At 40.4% G+C, this 22,030-nt stretch overlaps 1 protein-coding gene across 1 annotated transcript in view; it reads right to left on the reverse strand.

Annotated features, from left to right (window-relative positions):
* Positions 1 to 4,923: 4,923 nt before the first annotated feature.
* Positions 4,924 to 22,030, reverse strand: part of DNAAF10 (dynein axonemal assembly factor 10) — a 32,436-nt gene continuing 15,329 nt past the window's right edge. The window contains exons 4-8 of the mRNA XM_066267272.1: positions 20,429 to 20,530; positions 11,963 to 12,078; positions 11,200 to 11,334; positions 8,149 to 8,246; positions 4,924 to 5,442 (exon numbers count right to left, since the gene is read on the reverse strand). Of these exons, the coding sequence (XP_066123369.1) occupies positions 5,235 to 5,442; positions 8,149 to 8,246; positions 11,200 to 11,334; positions 11,963 to 12,078; positions 20,429 to 20,530 (659 nt within the window). The 3' untranslated portion in view covers positions 4,924 to 5,234. The remainder of the gene's footprint in view (positions 5,443 to 8,148; positions 8,247 to 11,199; positions 11,335 to 11,962; positions 12,079 to 20,428; positions 20,531 to 22,030) is intronic.

A 22,030-nucleotide genomic window follows, 5' to 3' on the forward strand; every position in this document is an offset into this window, starting at 1 on the left:
GGCAACTGCTGAATAAATGCAGCTATACTAGATTTGGTGACAGCCAGAGATAGCAGTTTCTGACACCTATGTTTTCCCTGGCAGCAGAGGTTGTGTTTATCACAAATTTCCTTTTATGATTTAAGAAGACATCAAGCTTGATGTTTGATGCAAAACACAAAATATGCAGACAATTGCACTAATGGCCATGACATTGTGAGGTCAATCTGCATCTGCTCTGTGCTGTTCCGATTAGGAACCCCTTTTCTGGTTCAAGGTTGAGGACAGGTAGGTTCTTTTCCTCTAGATCCCTTCACAGACACCAATTCACAGGGTCCAGATGAACCCGAGTTTCCGTGCTGCCACTTGTCCACCCCAGCCTCTAGGGAAAAATGGTGGGGGGAGGAGTCTACTGGTGAAAGAATTCCTCTCCACTCCAGGCAGCACTCAGGGCTGCAGGGTAGAGTGGGCTAGGAGATATTGTCCTGGCAGCCCTGAGTCTTCAGCTGGCTGGAGGGACAGGATTCCGTCAGCAGGTTCTAACATGTGTGAGAGCAACATGGGCCCAATGCCCAGGCTCAACAGGGGCCTGGCAGCTGAATTCCACCCAGAGCAACGAGGTGGGGCCATACAGCGGTGAGGGTGGCCAGACCTTCAGGGATGGAGGCTTCCTTTGCAAAAATACCAGTTCTTCTTCTTCCTCTTTTTTTTAAAGAAGCCTATCTAAAAGCCAATTGCCCACTTGTTTTCCAAACTAGCCACAGCACCTGAACACAGATTCCCATGTTATACTCAGACCACCCAACCCAGCTTTACATCCAAAGCCTACCTGCTTCACCTACTTTAGGGTACATACTAGTGACCAAAGGAAAAGTATTTCTCTACAAAATAGCACTCGCCAGGGAGGGCCTAGGCCCCATGATGAGAAGTATTTCAGGGATCCCTTACCAAAGCACTCTATAACTCACCACCAAAGCTAGCAAAGTGCTCTGCTAATGCTAACTAGCAGTAAAAAAATATGCAGAATTTCCAAGAGCCCCACTGCTCCGAGATGGGTTGTCTTAGGGTTCCTGCGGCCTGAATTACTTCTAAATGCTGCCAATCTGTCTCTAATTCTGCCTGCACAGCAAGCCTTTGGAACCACACATCACCTCAGAGAAGTTGACACAGAGGATGGTGCAACTGGCAAACCTAAACACTGTGGTACCTAAGACTCACTCATCCTTCCCTGTGTATGAATAAAATACAATTTTGGCTTTTGCATGTTTGACTTATATAGTCTAGTACACTAAAGTTCATTATTTTTTGGAATATTGACCAAGGATGTGGAGGGTCCACACTCAGGGAACGCTGACTGACCCAGGAGGCTGGCTGGCCTCCGGAGGGCATTGCTCTCTAGACTTGGGGCAGTAAGTTTGAGCTCCCCTGCCAGCAGCTGATAGTGGCTCCTAGCAGAGTATGAGAAAACTTGTGAGAAAATGAGTACCATGATTAATTAGTAATGTCTGCAATAGATTAGGGGCAGGGAGGGGTGCAGGCGGTGAGGAGAGTAGGAGCAAATGCATTCCAAGTAATGTATTTCATTAGTTCTACCAAGCACATCATTTCCCCATCCTGATTTCTGTATCTTTGAAATTGGGATGCCTCTTATAATCCTGTGCCAGATTATATTTTCCAAAAATCAATACAATATTTCAAGTCTCATATGTTCTTACAAGTCTCATATGGGACTTCTTGTCAAGTCCCATCAAGAAGTAGAATTTGTCCCCTCCCCATTAATTAGGGTATGGGGGAGCTTGGCGACTGCATCAATTAATAGAGTGTGGCAAGTTCCTTGTTAGCTTAACATTGTAATAAATGAATGAAAGTTAAAAAAAGAAGGGATGCAAAATGACTAATGAAGCTAGGCCATTAAAAACTGACACTGCTTCTACATGGCCTTCTCTTTCAGGATGCTCATCCCTAGAAGCCAGTCACCACACCCTAAGGAAGCCAATGCCATGTGGAGCAGCCCCTGGTTCTCAGGCCTGGCTGAGGTCCCAGCTGAGAGCCAGCACCAGCTTTCAGGCCAGGTAAGGGCAACCCTGGAAGCAGACCGTCCAGCCCAACTGATGCTGCGTGGAGCACAGATGACCAATGAACTGTCCCAGCTGAGCCCTGCCCAAATTGCAGATTCGTAAGCACAGTAAATGACGGCTACTGTTTTAAGACAAGTTTTGCAGTGGTTTGTTATACAGCAACAGTTGTCACGGCCTGCATGTATACACCAAAACTTGTAGAGTAAGTGTCAGTTCATTGAAAGAAAACCCTTGCCTGACCAGGCGGTGGCGCAGTGGATAGAGCGTCGGACTGGGATGAGGAAGGACCCAGGTTCGAGACCCCGGGGTTGCCAGCTTGAGCGCGGGCTCATCTGGCTTGAGCAAAAAGCTCACTAGCATGGACCCAAGGTCACCGGCTCGAGCGGGGGTTACTCGGTCTGCTGTAGCCCCACGGTCAAGGCATATATGAGAAAGCAGTCAATGAACAACTACGGTGTCGCAACAAAAAACTGATGATTGATGCTTCTCATCTCTCTCCGTTCCTGTCTGTCTGTCCCTATCTATCCCTCTCTCTGACTCTCTCTCTGTCCCTGTAAAAAAAAACCAAAAAAACCCTGAACACAACAGAGAAGCATGATTTAAAGAACGGCTGCATCACCGACACTTTTCATGGTACAAAGGACAACACTGTAGGGAGAACCATGAGCAGTGATGAATTGATTCAAAAAGTGACTTAGAAGGATCAGAATCTGAATAGGAAGAAATATGAAGACTATCATACCAAATTTATTTTGTATATATTTTCCTTAATGATGCACAAGTGTGATATGTAATGAAAAAAATCTGTAAATAAATAAGTTTAAAAGAACATTCAATGAACATTAAAGAAATGCTGTGATAAAAAAGCATTGTATCAGTTTCACTGGCAACATTTTTCTTTTTCAGTGGTATAATTTTACAATAACATTTAAGTCTAGTAAATACAAGTATTTATTATTCTTAACTTCAGCTTCTGTAATTCTACCACCAAATATAAGAACTGTAAGAATTTCATAAATTTTTCATGCTTTCTTTTTTTTATTATTTTTTATTCATTTTTAGAGAGGAGAGAGAGAAACAGAGAGAGAGAAGGGGGGAGGAGCTGGAAGCATCAACTCCCATATGTGCCTTGACCAGGCAAGCCCAGGGTTTCGAACCAGCGACCTCAGCATTTCCAGGTCGACGCTTTATCCACTGCACCACCACAGGTGTGGGTTTTGGTTTTTAAGTTAATTTTCTAAATTTAATATTCCAAACAGGTGACTTTACAAACCCCTGAAATCACATGAATGTCACATACCATGAATGTCTTAGGTGGCTCTGTCTCTTGAATGGAGGAGGGAGGGTAGGTTTAATGCAGTGGTTCTCAACCTTTCTAATGCCTTGACCCCGCAATACAGTTCCTCATGTTGCGGTGACCCCAAGCCAAAAAATAATTTTGGTGGCTACTTCATAACTGTAATTTTGCTACAGTTATGATTCGGAATGTAAATACCTGATATGCATTATGTATTTTCCGATGGCTTTAGGCGGCCCCACTGGGGTCGCGACCCACAGGTTGAGAACCGCTGGTTTAATGGAAGTGGGATATAATTAATACCTCTGTGCTTAGCCAAAGATGTAGTGAACGCTGAAGAAACAAAGTGATTAAGAGGTTCTTATTAAGCATTTATAAAACAAGAGAAGTAATGGTGTTAGCTTACTACTACTAAGTTAAAAGAATCAAAACTACCACAGATTTCAAAAACAAAAATTTATTCATAAAATACATAAAAAGGTTTGACAAAAAAAGACTACAAAACCCTCACAATCTTGTACATCTCAACACCACTTACCATAGTCAACAACCAAAAGTCTCACTAATTCAACTCCTGAAAAAAGAGGCCTTCCTGTTAAGTCAGAATTTCATTACAAATTATACTGCTAAAAACAGACAAATCTAATTTGACCATGACACTCTGTTTTCTTTTTTTTTAATTTACTTATTTATTTTTAAGATTTATTTATTCATTTTAGAGAGGAGAGAGAGAGATACAGATACAGAGACAGAGACAGACAGAGAGAGAGAAGGGGGAGGAGCAGGAAGCATCAACTCCCGTATGTGCCTTGACCAGACAAAGCCCAGGTTTTGAACTAGTGACCTCAGCGTCCCAGGTCAACACTTTATCCACTGCGCCACCGTCAGGCCCATTTTGTTTTCTTTTTCTTTTTTTTTTTTACAGAGACAGAGAGAGAGAGTCAGAGAGAGGGATAGATAGGGACAGACAGGAACGAACAGAGATGAGAAGCATCAATCATTAGTTTTTTGTTGACACCTTAGTTGTTCATTGATTGCTTTCTCATATATGCCTTGACCTTGGGGCTACAGCAGACCGAGTAACCCCCTGCTCGAGCCAGGGACCTTGGGTCCAAGCTGGTGAGCTTTGCTCAAACCAGATGAGCCCAATCTCAAGCTGGCGGCCTCGGCGTCTCAAACCTGGGTCCTCCGCATCCCAGTCCGATGCTCTATCCACTGTGCCATCACCTGGTCAGGCACTTTGTTTTCTTATAAAGCAATATTTTGTACTGAAATTTAGTGACTATGAAATCTCTCAAAGTTTATTATTATTATTATTATTTATTTTAGAGAGAAAGGAAGGGAGAAAGAAAGACACATTGATATGTTTCTGTATGTGCCCTGACTGGGGATTGAACTTGCAACCATCAGGATGACACTCCAACCAACCCAGCCATCCGGCCAGGGCTAAAAGTGTATTTATGAACGTTAATTCCAGCAGTTTCACTAAGGCAAACTATTTTAAACCATGACACCATAAACACTGAAATACAATACAAGTGTTCATTATAAAATATAAAAATTTAGAGATGCAGAACAAATTTAAAAACATTTAATATAGACAAGTGTCAACTTTTTATCAGAAACGGAGGGAAAGGAACAAAGCTGGCTCTGGAGACAGTGGTGCCCCCAAGTGCAGCAGCAAACCAGTGACCAGTCAGGTGGCCAGGGCACACCGCTGGACATTGCACACGCAGAGAGAGGCTAGCATGGAGGTTTGCGTCGGGGCCTTTTTTCATCGGTCAAATCCAACTTTGTTCAGCAAGGGTCGGAGGATCCAGAACACATTCTTAATTCTATGCGTATTCTTCTGGAAGGTTTCAAAGTCCAAAGTCTTTAGATCAAATTTTATTGAGTTTTGTAATAATCAGGACTCTTACCATTTGATCAAATGAACTACAGACGCAGAGGCCCCTTTTGTCAGGACTCCAGTCCAAACTGGAGACGGGCTGGGTAGACAACGTGACGTTCTGCAGAAGGCTGACTGAACCCGCAACTCCCATCTCTACTCCCTCAGAGTCCTTCTTGGACCGCTGGACAGGATATTCACTGAGAACAAGAACAAAGCGGTGAGAAGCAACAAAGCCCGTGCAAAGGCAAATGCTGAGTAAGTTTGGCAGAGCGCCTTCCAGAACGGATGGCAGACACCCCAGAGCTCCATTACACAGATCCCGTAAGGACCTTCTGTGGACTGCTCCTACGGAGATTTTAGACCTACACAACATTACCTCAAAAAAGAAAAAATCCATCTTGAAATACATTATTTTCTCTCAGCTGTAAATATAAATTCACAAAATAAAAAGAGCTGACGGTGAACTATTTGGTCCAGATTCGAGAGAGGGGAAAAGAGACACCCCTCTCAGCACAGAGATGTGTTCTGAATGAAATATTGGGGTACTGCTCCTCCTTAGACGACCTTTTACAGTCTGTTAAGTCTCAACCTTGATACTACCTTTATTTTATAAATGCTAATAAAGGCCAACATATTCAGGATACAAAGCAATTAAGAAGAGGAGCAGAAAAAGAAGTGACAGAGAGACAACCTACTATTCAATTCTTCCTCTCAGACCCGACAGTTCCTTTTGATTAAAAGAAATAAAACATTCAGATGAATAAACAGTCTATATATTTTTTCATGTCTCTTGGCAAAGGCTGCAATAATTTAGTATTAAAAAAGAACCAAAGACTTTTTAAACCCTCTATACTGTCTATTAATGTTTCAAATAAACAAAAATAAAAAAATCAGCATGTTGGGGTCCATTCATTCATGAAACAATTTCTGAATAACTAGACGAGTTCCCTTAGGAGTTCTTGGTTAGCTGCTCAAAAAATATTTACAACTTAATTGCGTTACTACCAAGGGAGACTGGCAAATGGAAATAAAGCTAAATATCATTTTACTTAAACCAGTTCTCCTTCACTGGTGTAATATCTGACAGCAAAGCTCAAAGACAGTTTGAATATCAGATGTTATGGTAAGGATTAAGATTTATTTTGAGATTACTACAAATTTCTAATTGCATGCAGACCCAATTATACTAACAAAATCCATGATAGTCAAAACTTCTAGCTGCAAACCTGTTTGCACATCACATAGAAAACAACGCCATGTGTGGATTACAAAGACAACTGGGACTTAATGCTTCCACTAAGCAGCCTAAAGAGTCTGGCCCTCACAGAATGGCCCTGTGCCGCTGCGTGGCTTACTGGATCTGCAGAGTCCACTGCAGCGTGGGGGCTGGACGAGAAGGACTGGGGAAGAATCATGGACGAAGGTGCTAGGAAAAGGGAAACTACAAATGACCCACTCACTCCTGGTTTTTGATCAGCTATATCCTAAATATTGAATACTTTTGTAGCCCTATTTTTCAGAACACCTTCTAGTTCTAAAAGGAACTAACAGAAAAGTATTTGTAAATGTGAAAGTCCCAGAAGTATTAAAGATGGTGTTTTCCTCATTTCTTTTTTTTTTCAAACTTTATTTTTGAAGTACCTTTTATTTATACCTTGTGGATATTTTTTCTTTTTTCTTGGGTGATGTATACAGAAAGAGATCACCATTAATGCAATTTTTGTCAGGCCTTTTAAATGAGCAGCTCATCTAGTATCTGCCCCCTTCAGGCTGTTGGGGTTCAGAGTGCAGTGTGGTTAGCTCTTGGCCCCTCACTCCTGGTTTTTGATCAGCTATATCCTAAATACTTTTGCCTACAGTAAGGCAGAAAGCAAACCCAACGCATGCTTTTCCTGGAGACCGACCAATCAGGGGCCTCGGCTCCATTTCAGTTCTATCACAAGGATGTTACCTGAACCTGGGTAAGTAAATTATTAGCATCTAAAGTTAACAATTCAAACCCCTTTCCTATATTCTAGAGCAGGGGTCCCCAAACTTTTTACACAGGGGCCAGTTTACTGTCCCTCAGACCGTTGGAGGGACAGACTATAAAAAAAACTATGAACAAATCCCTCTGCACACTGCACATATCTTATTTTAAAGTAAAAAAACAAAATGGGAACAAATACAATATTTAAAATAAAGAACAAGTAAATTTAAATCAACAAACTGACCAGTATTTCAATGGGAACTATGGGCCTGCTTTTGGCTAATGAGATGGTCAATGTCCGGTTCCATATTTGTCACTGCTAGCCGTAACAAGTGATATGACGCGCTTCCGGAGCCATGAGGTGTGTATCCCGCATCACCGGAAGTAGAACTGTACGTGAGCGACACCGGGCTTTGCATCCGCATCCTGTGCTCCTCTCACTGACCACCATCGAAAGAGGTGCCCCTTCCGGAATTGCGGTGGGGGCCGGATGAATGGCCTCAGGGGGCCGCATGAGGCCGGTGGGCCGTAGTTCGGGGACCCCTGTTCTAGAGGTACTGTTCTATTCTAACAATATGATTATAGTATTTCATAAAAGCCTTCGGTGAAAGTTTTCCTATTTAAAAAAAACTAGCAAAAACCCATGATTTCAAATCTATGAAAAGAACTGTTCATGACCCACACTATATATGCAAGACAACTAAAAAACAAACCTATTTAGATTGTCAAAAAAAGGTTAATATTTATGAAGTGTAAAATATGTAGAGTTGTTTAAAAAATGCTAAGAAAATAATATTTACATAATATCCTAAGATTTTAAGTCATATCAAAACGAATTAAGTCAAAGGAGAAAAAGGAAACAAAAATGTCAATCTAACCCTACTTTCCGCCCACAAGTAACTTAAGAAGGAGCCGCGTGCGCGGGCAGACTTACTACTTCCAGAGGTGGAGGCCGCCAGCGCCGCCGGCCGTCAGGAACAGCTCCCGGTTCTGGGGCAGGTGCCGCACCTGCCACACGGTAGATTTATGAGCCTGAACAGGGCGAGAGGCACACAGCTGGTTAGAAGTTTATACGATCAAGACTGCCCTAGAAGAGAAACCCTGCAAATAAGGAAACTTGACTTCTGTGATTTCAACTGTTATAAAAGAAATTATTTTCTGGCCCTTCTCTTAATAGTGGCTACAAAGATTTATGGGAACCGATCAGAAATCAGGAAAAGCATCATTTTTCTTTATTGCTTTATGAAAAAGTTCTACTGGATTTAAAAGAAAAGATGTCAGATTATAGTACCATATAAATTATGGAAATAGATTGTATACATTTATATCTCTAACTCACTGAAGAGGGAAAAAAACTCAAAATGCAAAAATATATCTTTGTAAGGGAAAAATAAAGATAAACTGAAAATTTTAAAGATAAACTTTATTATTTTTTAAAATATTTTTCCAATTTTGTAGGTTTTTTTTAATTTTTAATTTTATTTATTTATTCATTTTTAGAGAGGAGAGAGAAAGGAGAAAGAGAGAGAGAGAGAGAGAGAGAGGAGAGAGAAACAGAGAGAGAGAAGGGGGGAGGAGCTGGAAGCATCAACTCCCATATGTGCCTTGACCAGGCAAGCCTAGGGTTTGAACCGGTGACCTCAGCATTCCCAGGTCAACGCTTTATCCACTGCGCCACCACAGGTCAGGCAAGATAAACTTTATTTTTTAAGTCAGGTTTTGGCTTGCAGCAAAAATGAGTAGAGTACAGAGAGTTCCCATAGACATGGTGAATTTTAATTTAAAGCTCCCAGAACTTTTTCAATCTGCACCATTGGAATTATCTGCTCTTCAAAATCAAGGCCACAAGGACTTACAGACAGTGTTTACGGTCATAATAAGCCAAGGTCTTATCAGTCATATTAAACTAAAAGATAAAATGGTAACTGGATAAAGGTTAACAGCTTGTTAGCATGTTAACAGCCAGTAAATCAATCCTAATAGTGCTATGTTCACTGTGGGGAACAGAAAGGAGGAGGCGGGGGAGGGGAGGGGAAGACAGGAGGGCTGGCTAACTTGATCTAAGCCACACATAAGACACTTCACATTTTAGGGGCTGATTAGTCTTGACATTTGATTTTAATAGTCTTTTAAGAGAATTATTATTAGCAGATAAAAACACATATCTCAAAATACACACTTTAAGTGTGAGTCCTCAAGTGATTAGGTTCAAGCTCTTACAAGTTATTTTAATTTGTTTTATAGCTTAAACTTTTCTTTTTCTTCTGGAAGTTGGTAAAAACACAAAAAGCAAGAGGAGAAATGACATCTTTTTTTTATTTTTTATTTTTTTATTTTTTTTATTTTTTTTTGCATTTTTCTGAAGCTGGAAACAGGGAGAGACAGTCAGACTCCCGCATGCGCCCAACCGGGATCCACCCGGCACGCCCACCATGGGGCGATGCTCTGCCCACCAGGGGACGATGCTCTGCCCATCCTGGGCGTCGCCATGTTGCGACCAGAGCCACTCTAGCGCCTGAGGCAGAGGCCACAGAGCCATCCCCAGCGCCCGGGCCATCTTTGCTCCAATGGAGCCTTGGCTGCGGGAGGGGAAGAGAGAGACAGAGAGGAAAGCGCGGCGGAGGGGTGGAGAAGCAAATGGGCGCTTCTCCTGTGTGCCCTGGCCAGGAATCGAACCCGGGTCCTCCGCACGCTAGGCCGACGCTCTACCACTGAGCCAACCGGCCAGGGCGAGAAATGACATCTTAAAGTACAACAGTAATTTATTTTTTAGACTTAGCAATTACTAGGTTAACTAAATGTAAGAAAAAACTTTTATAGCAGGATAACAATCAAGTCCATTAGAAGCAACCAGGAAAAAAATTGGGGGGCAATAACACTTAATTTACAGAGAATAAGAAATGTTGCAATTGCATAAAGAAAAATTTAGTGAAGTGCTTTATGTTGATAGATACTTAATATACTCTGAAACAGCAAAGGCAAAATAATATTACAAGGTACTGATTAGTTACTGTGTTAAGAATTCAGTTCAGCAGGTAGTGGCAGTAATTTACACACAATAATAATTATTGTAATAATAAAATAAGACAAAATAGAAATATTTGAGAAGTACTACTGAATCCACAGTAGAGGGAGAAAAGGAGTAAATTTTTATTTCCTAAACAATTAATATACTTTAATCTTATGGAAACTACAAATCTGTAACTGGCCTTTCTTTTTCTACTGGAGGAAGCTCAGAGTCACATTTCTAACCCATCTCTTGCAAATAAATGGCAGGATGTTTCAGCATGCATTTTATGCAATACCCTCTACACATCACCTTATTTTTTTTAAAAAAAACAAGTATTTTCCCTTTACCTTGCGTTCTTAAACATCTATCTTTCTAATGTTGTAATAACACATTTTCTTCTAAGCCACATCAACTACTATTCAGATCAAGGCAAAGTATGTATGTATGTATTAATAAATAAAATTTTAGGCACCTACTATCTATCAGTCATAGTGATTAATACTTTAAATAATTTTATTTAATATAGCAACCTGGAATGTAAAATAAAATGTGATTAAATAACATAATTTATGAATGTTGACATATTTTAGTAAGTTTGTAATTAGTTTACACCAAGATGTATATGTACCTAAAAGTATATAATTAGCTATTAATACAAATATATACTTATTAGGTAACACAAGGCTAGCTTTTGCTGATCCTATTGTCTGCTAGTTTTCCTATGATTGCTCCTTAACTACAAAATAAGATTCCTAGCCAACTGAGCCTTTATTGTAATCAAGAAGTCTAAAACTGATAAACATTGGTGAAGTACTCTTTGCACAGAAAAACTTGTCAAGATCCCACAAGAGTATATTAAAAATAGATCCCTTCTCATAAACACCTGGAAGGCACCTTGGTGACTAAGTCTCTTAATCAGTCTAAAACAAGCTATGAACATTCCTCATCATAGAAAGACTTTTCACTCAGACTTACCTTTTCTGAAACAGAAGCAAAACCTTTGGTTGGATGCTGTGTTCTCATGTCAAAAACATGAAACTTTCCTTCCAGAGACGTAGCTACTAATTTATTCATGTTTATATCTTTTCTGTCAAACTCTAAGCTACATACCTGAAAATAGAGAATATTATTGATAGTCTAATGATTATTATTCAAGAGGTTCTTTCAAACTAATAAAACAACTTTAAAATTATTAGCTTACATGAAATCCTTTTGCATTTTGAATCAATACCTCAAATACTTTTAAACCATAAATAAACTTCTTGGTTAATAAGATCAAAATCATCTTGAATTCCTCAATAACTGAACATAGTTAAGTCGAGGCTGACTTTAGAAAACAGAGAAGGGAAAGATATTCTTCACAAAAGGCATAAACTCAGGGACTGAAAATCTGAAAGTACCTGGGAGGCCATTACTATTTTTAGGCTTTGTAATAATAGCAGGAAAAGACCTCTTACTGGTTTATTTTGGTATCACAATCTACGGCCCAGTGTCCACAGTCAGGATGCAGGGCCTGGCGACTCACCCAGCACGGCCATACCATGGCTGAGAGTGTGGTCACTTTTAAGAGAGGGTCCGTGGTTTCCATTAGATTCCCAAAGGGCCCCCCCCCCCAGATGAGTAACCACTGGCAGAGGGGTTGTATTGGGACCAGTCATTAGAGTCCCTTTCCTTCTGTAGTAGCTCAGAGGTGAATGAAAACATGCTCAGAGAAACTAAAGAGTCCAAATGTAATTACCCCATTCTTAATGTTTGTCTCCCACCGCAACGACATATTTCGGAGATCAAACAGTTTGATATCCCCGTTGTCATAGCCAGCACAAACAACACGCTCCTCTTGATTATAAGCATTGCCTGCAAGTCAAGACACAACATTTCAGATCTTTATAATGCTAATCTGAAGGCTGCTAATGTAATTTTGTGAAACACATATAATTTGTACTCAATCATATGTTAAAAAATCACATTGGGTAGAATTTCATGTTACCAATCTGACAGGACATCAAGATTATTAATTTATACAGGTCCTGCTTTCTTATCCATTCAGCTACCCTATGTCTTTTGATTGGAGCATTTAATCCATTTACATTTAAGGTTATTATTGATATGTAGTTGTTTATTGCCATTTTATTCTTTAAAGTTATATTCCTCTTTTATTATATTCTTTTCCCCCTTTGTTCTGTTTACAACAGGCCCCTTAACATTTCTTGCAGCATTGGTTTGGTTGTAATGAATTCCTTGACTTTTTTTTGTCTGGGAAGCTTTTTATTCTCCTTCAATTTTTTTTTTAATTTTATTTTATTTATTCATTTTAGAGAGGAGAAAGAGAGGGAGAGAGACAGAGAGAGAGAGAGAGAGAGAGAGAGAGAGAGAGGAGAGACAGGGGGGAGGAGCTGGAAGCATCAACTCCCATATGTGCCTTGACCAGGCAAGCCCAGGGTTTCAAACCGGCGCTCTCAGCATTTCCAGGTCGATGCTTTATCCACTACGCCACCACAGGTCAGGCTATTCTTCAATTTTAAATGACAGCCTTGCTGGATAAAGTAGTCTTGGTTGTAGGCTCTTGTTCTGCATTACTTTGAATATTTCTTGCCATTCCCTTCTGGCTTCAAGAGTTTCTGTTGAGAAGTTGCATGTCATCCTCATGGGAGCTCTTTTGTAGGTGATAGCCTTTTTTTCTCTAGCAGCTTTTAATATTTTCTGTTTATCTCTTAGCTTTGGTATTTTAATTATGATGTGTCTTGGTGTAGATTTTTTTTGGTTTCTCTTTAATGGAATTCTCTGTGCTTCTTGAACTTGTGTGACATTTTCCTGCATCAATTTAGGGAAGCTTTCAGCTATGATTTCATTGAACAAGGTCTCTATCCCTTGTTCGTTCTCTTCTTCTTCAGGAACCCCTATGATGCAGATGTTGTTTCTCTTTAGGTTGTCACAGAGCTCTCTTAAGAGTTTCCTCAGATTTTTTCAGTCTCTTTTCTTTTTGCTGCTTGCTTCCGTGCTTTCACTTATCTTGTCCTCTAACTCGCTGATTCAATCCTCTGCTTCATCCAGCCTGCTTTTAATTCCTTCCAGTGTAGTCTTCATTTCTGATATTGTTTGTCATTTATGTCTGGTTCTTCTTTATGATTTCCATGTCCTTTTTGATGCTTTCAATTTCTTTTTTTTTTTTTTTTTCCTGAAGCTGGAAACAGGGAGAGACAGTCAGACAGACTCCCGCATGCGCCCGACCGGGATCCACCCGGCACGCCCACCAGGGGCGACGCTCTGCCCACCAGGGGGCGATGCTCTGCCCATCCTGGGCGTCGCCATGTTGCGACCAGAGCCACTCTAGCTCCTGGGGCAGAGGCCACAGAGCCATCCCCAGAGCCCGGGCCATCTCTGCTCCAATGGAGCCTTGGCTGTGGGAGGGGAAGAGAGAGACAGAGAGGGAAAGCGCGGCGGAGGGGTGGAGAAGCAAATGGGCGCTTCTCCTGTGTGCCCTGGCCGGGAATCGAACCCGGGTCCTCCGCACGCTAGGCCGACACTCTACCGCTGAGCCAACCAGCCAGGGCCGCTTTCAATTTCTTTACTGAAGTGTTCATTAAGTCCATCTATTATAGCTTTGAGATACTTAAGCATCCTAAAAATCATTATTGTATACTCTGCATCTGGTAATTTGATTACTTCCGATTCGTACAAGACTTTAGCAGAGGATTTATCTTGTTGAAGCATATGACTATGCTTCTCTGCCTATCCACTATTCTCTATGACTCGTAGGCTTCTTCCAGCTGTGATCTCCTTACCTAGTAGAGCCTCTTGGAAGTCTTGATTTGTTTGTTTTCTTCTCAGTTTTCTTAACTCAGTGGTAATCTTGTTTACTGATCTCAGCAGGGGCCTTATTTGGAGCTGTATCCGGAATGCAGTGGGTGTAAGCTGAGATTCTGAAGGCCTGATCTGCACGCCAGCTTCTCTTTGGGGGGCAGGTGGGGTGCTTTCTGTTTCAGCAGGGGAAGGTGTATCTCAGATCTCCATGGAGACCTGAGTTACTACCCATCCTCCCCACTTCCTGTTTTCAGCTGTGTCTTGTTGCTCTGATTGGAGTTGGAGAGCTTTCTGGAGGTGGGTCACCCAGAACTACTTTAGGCTTGTGCTTTGTTGAGCGTCCAACCCCTCCCCCAGCTATGGCCGCCTCCGCACTGGATGAGTCAGCTTCTTAGGTCCTCCCATGCATTCCTCTGCCCATCACCATCTGTCTCTCTCTCCCCATTTTCCTTTTGGAAGACAAGCCAGCCCTCTCAGCTCACCTCATTCCCAGGTCCTCAGGCAAGTGGTTGTGAGAGATATTCTCTGCTCTTCTCCTTGTAATGAGAGCCCTTCTGGGCTTTCAGTCTCACTCCACCTTCATTCCTGGAATCAGGGGAGACCCACCGTGCCTTGGCACTCCCTACCAGGCTCAGTGTGGCTTCTTCTTTGCTCCTTAGTTTTTGAGACCTGTTCTTTCCAAAATTGGTTTTTCATGCTGATTATTCCTAAATGAATTTGTAATCCAGTTTGGTGGTGTGAGCTGGGAGTCTGTGCGCCTGCCTACTCCACTGCCATCTTGGTTCCTCCGTTGAATGCTTTCCAAGATTATTAATTTGGTATGTGATGTTTTTTTTTTAATTTTTATTAAGTGAGAGGAGAGGTAAGAGACAAACTCCTGCTTGCACCCCAACTGGGATCCACCCAGCAAACCCCCTACCAGGTGATGCTCTGCCCATCTGGGGCCTTTGCTTGGCAACTGAGCTATTTTAAGTACCTGAGGTGGAGGCCTGGGAGCCATCCTCAGGGCCCAGGGCCTACTCATTCAAACCAATCAAGGGAGAAGAGAAAGAGAGAGAAGGGGGAAGAGTAGAGAAGATGGTCACTTCTCCTGTGTGCCCTGACCAGTAAATGAACCCAGGACATCCACACACCAGGCCAATGCTCTACCACTGAGCCAACCAGCGAGGGTAGTTTTTTTTTTTAAAGCTCATTCTATACTGATGGGATATGTGAAAATGTTTACTGGATTCTAAGTTGCAAGCAAATGTTCTCTATATATTGTACCTGCAAAGACAAAAAGGCCAACTACAGTCCAAACACAGTAGGGGAATCTGGTGGAATAAATACAGCTATGGTTCTTTGCTTTCTTTGGTAGTAACTATATTTGAATACAAATAGAAACTACTTAAAACTTGCTTATTTTGCAAAAGTTTGCTCTGGGTGTTATCTTCGTAAGGAACCCTAAAATAAGTTGTAGCACACTGCAATACATTTTTAGCTATATGATCACACCTATAAATTTGTAACCTGAAGTTAAATTCACTCTGCTTGGTTCCAGGGCCTTTTTCTGGAGTACCTCTTGCCGAGGACAATGTGTTAAGTGAGAGGGAGGCCCCTGTAACTGCACTAGGCTATGTGAGCACCTTGTCCCAATGCCTTATCCCTCCAACACCCTCTTTCTCATAAACTCTGATCCTGCATTTCCACTGTGGGCTCCATCCAGATAACACAACAGGACGTCCAAAACTGACTTCACCATCTCCTTTACAAACCATCACACCCTTTGTGGAACTTTTCCTTTTATAATTTTCTAAATTTTTTATTCAATTTATTGGGGTGACATTGGTTAATGAAATTATATCAGTTCCAGCCTGACCAAGTGGTGGCACAGTGCATAGAATATCAGACTGGGATGTGGAGGACCCAGGTTTGAAACCCCGAGGTTGTCAGCTTGAGCGCGGGCTCATTTGGTTTAAGCAAGGTTCACCAGCTTGAGCCCAAGGTTGCTGGCTTGAGCAAGGGGTCACTCGTTCTGCTGTGCCCCCCCACCCCTCACCCCCATCAAAGCACATATGAGAAAGCAATCAATGAGAAACTAAGGTGCCGCAATGAAGAACTGATGTTTCTCATCTCTCTCCCTTCTGGTCTGTCTATCCCTTTCTGTCCCTCTCTCTGTCCGTCACAAAAAGAAAGAAATTATATCAGTTCCTGGTGTACAGTTCTATAATAATACATCATCCATATATTGTATTGTGTTCACTACCCAAAGTCAAGTCTCCATCCATCACCATTTATCCCCCCTTAACCTCTTTCCACCTCCCCCCTTCCCTATGGTAATCACCGTACTGTTGTCTGTGTCTTTAAGTTTTTTTGCTTAATCCCTTCGCCTTCTTTACCCAACCCCACAACCCCCTCCCCCCTAAGAGTTGTCAGTCTGTTTTCTGTATCTATGAGTGCTTCTATTTTGTTTACTTTGTTCATTAGATTCCATATTTAAGTGCAATCCTATGGTACTTTTCTTTCTCTGACTGATTTATTTCACTTATAATGCTCTCCAGGTTCGTTCATGCTGTGGCAAAATGTTGGAGTCCTTTCTTTTTTATGGCCATGTAGTATTCCATTGTGTAAATATACCACCGCTTTTTTATCTACTCATCCACTGACGGACACTTGTGCTGCTTCTAAACCTAGGCTATTGTAAACAATGCTGCAATGAACACTGGGGTGCATATCTTCTTTTGAATCAGAGTTTAAGGTTTCTTTGGATATATTCCCAGAAGTGGAATCACTGGGTCATAAGGCAGTTCCATTTTTAATTTTTTGAGGAAATTCCATACTGTTTTCTACAGTGGCTACAGTATGAGATATTTTCAATTAATAATACCATTCATCCCATAATCAGCCTCAAAATCCAGTCACCTTGAGCAAAATCCTTTCTCTTATTCCTCACCTCCAAAAAAATTTCCAAATTCATCTATTTTTTCATATTATCTTTTGAATCAATTTCCTCTGACTCATTTTCACTGCTCTAACCCATGTCTTTCTGAACATGAGTTCGAATATGAGTGCAGAAGTTCAGCACTCACATTCCCTCTGCCACTCACTTCTCTCCTCACAACTCTAGGTTAATTCTCCTAAAGCTCTGATCATATCTCATTCTTGAAAAAACCTACAAAGGTTTACCACTATCTCCCGACCATCCAAAAACCTCCAGTCGTGGCCCTGAGACATCTTTACAGCTATTCCTATCACAACAGTATTTCCTTCTACATATTTTCTTGGACATTTTTCAAGCTATTCCTTATACTTACTTTTATGTGTCCACAGCTTTGCACCTATTAAGCATTCATAAAAAATTGTTAAGTCAGCCTGACCAGGCAGTGACACAATAGACAGAATGTCAGCCTTGGATGCTGAGGACCCTGAGATCACAGGCTTGAGCGTGAGCTCATCCAGCTTGAGCGCAAGGCTACTGGCTTGAGTGTGGGATCATAGACATGACCCTATGGTCGCTGTATTGAACCCAAGGGTCGCTGGCTTGAAACCCAAGGTTGCTGGCTTGAGCAAGAGGTCACTGGCTCCACTGGAGCCCCTCTGGTCAAGGTACATATGAGAAAGCAATCAATGAACACCTAAGGCGCTACAACTATGAGTTGATGCTTCTCATCTCTCTCCCTTCCTGTCTGTCCCTGTCCTTCTGTCTCTCTCACTAAAAAAAAAAAAGAAAAAAAAAAAGTGTTAATGAACCCAAAGGTAAGGTGTCCAATCGTCCTCCTTTAGGGAGGACAGTCCTTTTTCCATCCTCCCTCAAAAAGTGTCCTCCTACATGTCCTCCTTTTTGATATTGGAAGACTAATCTGTAAATGTCCGTATTCGATTGATGTAGGGCCAATCCACTGCATGTGATATGACGTATTTGTATTTGACATGATGATTCGTCAAGGATCAGTACAGTGTGGTGAGATGCGATTAAGAGATGCATGTGCTCTGCATGGGAGACCTTGAGAAAGCGCACAATATACAGGACATGCAAATGGTTTTGTGTACTTCTTACTGAAACACCACATGGCACAAATGACATTGTAAACTCACAATTATTTCCTTCTCAGTGAATATTCAATCACAGACAATTCACATTTTATTAATTCATTATTTATTTAATAATTTCCAAATATGTGTAATTTTATTTACAAGTATTTTCCCAAAATTCAAGTTTTAAAGTGGAAATCTAACCTCAAACCATATCTATTAATAATAAATTTTGATTAAATAGTTGCATAAAACACTTATTAATTAGAAAATGATAAATACACCCGAGTATCAGTCCAAATTAGTGGTTTCGTTTGATATTTAATTTTACTAAATGAGTACTTTTTTCTTACAATTATTATTAAAAATTAATAGGCATGTAAGCATAATTACAATATAAGATATTACAAATGTTTTTATTATGCATTTATCATATTATAGTATATTATTGTTGCAATGAATAAAATGTTTTTTATTTATGATACAGTTTTCTTCAATTTACTTTTGTCCTCCTTTTCATTGTAAAAATGTTGGTCACCTTACCGAAGGTAATTACTTTTTAATTATATCAATCTTCAGAGGATGACTCTCAATACTAATCCTGAAATTTCTCCCCAAATATGTGTTCTTAGTTTATATATTATTGCTCATAATGTACACACACAGTAATTCCCATATAATAATTTATTTTTTAAATTAGACGTCTAAAACTTCCCTCTGATTAAATAACAGTACAATTTTAAAATAATATAAAAAATTGAACAGTTCACATATATACCTAACTCATACTTTTAATGTCTGTTATCTATACAGGATTATACTAAGAAAAAGGGGAAAGAAAATAGAGGTTTAAAACTAAATATACCCATATTTCTTACTAGCAAAAATTATTTTTAATTTTGGTGCTTAGCAAGAGATACATGGGAAAACATCAATTAGTCCTACAAAATCAACATTCATTTTATATATATATTTTGTGGCAGAGACAGAGAGAGGGACAGATAGGAAGGGAGAAAGATGAGAAACATCAATTCTTCATTGCGGTTCCTTAGTTGTTCAATGATTGATTTCTTATATATGCCTTGATGGGGGGGGGGGACTACAGTAGACTGAGTGGCCCTTTGCTCGAGCCAGCAACCTTGGGCTCAATCAAGCTAGTGAGCCTTGCTCAAACCAGATGAGCCCATGCTCAAGCTGGCAACCTCGGGGTCTCAAACCTGGGTCCTCTACATCCCAGTCCGATGCTCTTATCCACTACGCCACCACCTGGTCAGGCCATTTTAAGTATATTAATAGAGGCACACAGTTATCAAATTTATAAGAAATAATTTTGTAATAGTATAACTATATTCTAGAAAATAATCATACTCTATGCAGAGTATAATGTAAGATTAGGTTACCATATGCCCTTAAGACTCTACTTAGCTCTGTTACTGGTTCTAACTAGGTCAATATTATCTAGTTAAACACAAGTATATCATAGTAAATTATTTTTGAGCACTTAATCTAAGCACAGTTCTAAGTACTTTATATGTATTAATGATTCCTCAAAACAACACTATTAAGAAAATTCTATTATTACTTCCATTTTATAAATGAAGTCACCAAGAAACAGAGAAGCTTAAGAACTTGCCCTATGCCCAGGCCAGGTAGCTCAGGTGGTTAGAGCGTTGTCCTGATACACCAAGGTTGAGGATTTGATGTCCAGTCAGGGCACATACAAGAATCAACCAATGGCCTGACCAGGTGGTGGTGCAGTGGATAGAGCGTTGGACTGGGATGCGGAAGGACCCAGGTTCGAGACCCCGAGGTCGCAGCTGGAGCGCGGGCTCATCTGGCTTGAGCAAAAAGCTCACCAGCTTGGACCCAAGGTCGCTGGCTCCAGCAGGGGGTTACTCAGTCTGCTGAAGGCCCACGGTCAAGGCACATGTGAGAAATCAATCAATGAACAACTAAGAAGTCGCAACGCACAACGAGAAACTGATGATTGATGCTTCTCATCTCTCTCCGTTCCTGTCTGTCTGTCCCTGTCTATCTCTGCCTCTGTAAAAAAAAAAAAAAAAAAAAAGAATCAACCAATGAATGCACAACTAAGTGGAACAACAAATTGATGTTTCTCTGTCTCCCTCTCTCTCTCCCTCCCTCCCTCCTCTTCCTCTCCTCTCTAAAAAAACAAAAACAAAAAACTTGCCTCAGGTCACAGAGCCAGTAAGTAGCATAGTGAGAATTCAAACCCAGGCCGCAGAGGTTTACATTAACCACCATGTCCATTTGCCTCAATAAACTGTCAGAATAATCCACAAAAGAAACTACAGAGACTACTAGGACTTTCTTGCAGCACTGTGCCTTTTACCATCTGATACTTCAACTCCACAAGTTCTTAATCACTTACCAAATGCCACAGTCCAGCAGTCTCTCTTGTTTTCTCCTTGTACAGGTTCCATATTGGCAACAGGATCATCTTTTTGCCTTGGGTCCCACACCTTCACAGTTCCTGTCATAAAGAAAAGTGAGTTGGCAAAATTCAACAGCAAATAATGACATTATTTTCTTCCTATGGCTTCCTGTGTGCATGGCAATATTATAGATGTCATAACATCTGAAAAATGTTCCCATTTTTCCTGACTTCTAATTGGGTAAATTGTACTTAATATCAGAGATATAACCCATATGTTATTGTCTGACTTAAATTTCCAAATAGGTTTTTAGAAAAGCCAACAATTGTTCCTAAGTTACATAATTACATTATGTAATTCAAATCAAGCTTTATTTTCTTTGCTTAAGCCTAAAACTAATGTGTTATTCAGAATAATACCAGTGCCATTTTAGTCATTTCCATACTACCTATATAATCACTGGCATTATTCCTAAACAGATGAATAAATTAATTTTTACATCTGTGATTTCTTATATGAGTTTTTGTTTTGAGATTTTATTTATTCATTTTTAGAGAGAGAGAGAGAGAGAAGGGGGGGAGGAGCAGGAAGCATTAACTCCCATACATGCCTTGACCAGGCAAGCCCAGGGTTTTGAACCAGAGACCTAAGCGTTCCAGGTCAGTGCTTTATCTACTGTGCCACCATAGGTCAGGCCTTATATAGGGTTTTAGAATACTATTTCATTTTTTTTATTTATTTATTTTTTAAATTTTTTACAGAGACAGAGAATGAGTCAGAGAGAGGGATAGACAGGAACAGACAGGAACAGAGAGAGATGAGAAGCATCAATTATTAGTTTTTCATTGCACGTTGCAACACCTTAGTTGTTCAATGATTGCTTTCTCATATGTGCCTTGACCGTGGGCCTTCAGCAGAACGAGTAACCCCTTGCTGGAGCCAGCGACCTTGGGTTCATGCTGGTGAGCCTCGCTCAAACCAGATGAGCCCGCACTCAAGCTGGCGACCTTGGGGTCTCAAACTTGGGTCCTCTGCATCCCAGTCCGACGCTCTATCCACTGCGCCACCGCCTAGTCAGGCAGGATACTATTTCATATACAATTAAGTTTAATTTCCCTGTGGCAACAGAGAATAGGGAAATATTAAATAAAATTAACAAATAATTCTTCTCAATTTAATTTCAACTTTCTCATTTTAATGCAAATTATAGGACTACTCACTAAATGGTGTTACTGGTTATAAGAAAAACAAATGCATGAGAAAGACTAGGAAAAGGGTTAAAAATAAAATCCTTAAAAAGGATAAAGGATAATGCAGAAAAAGGGGCACTATTTCACTAGATTTATCTCTAAGAATAAAATAAAATTAGTCATTGAAAAGGCTGCATTAAGAAGAAAATATCCATAGAAATGTAAGAAAAGATTTATATCACTCTACAAGGTTCATACAAATTGATAAAATTCATATTAAGTTTGTAATAATTAAGTGAGCAAAGAACATAAACAGACAATTCACAAAGCAAAATTAACTAGTAAATCAATATAGAAAGGCATTAACACAAGTTGGAATGGAGTATCATTTTTATCTATAAAATTAAG

The sequence above is a fragment of the Saccopteryx bilineata genome, chromosome 3 (genome assembly GCF_036850765.1).
Source record: "Saccopteryx bilineata isolate mSacBil1 chromosome 3, mSacBil1_pri_phased_curated, whole genome shotgun sequence".
NCBI lineage: Eukaryota > Metazoa > Chordata > Mammalia > Chiroptera > Emballonuridae > Saccopteryx > Saccopteryx bilineata.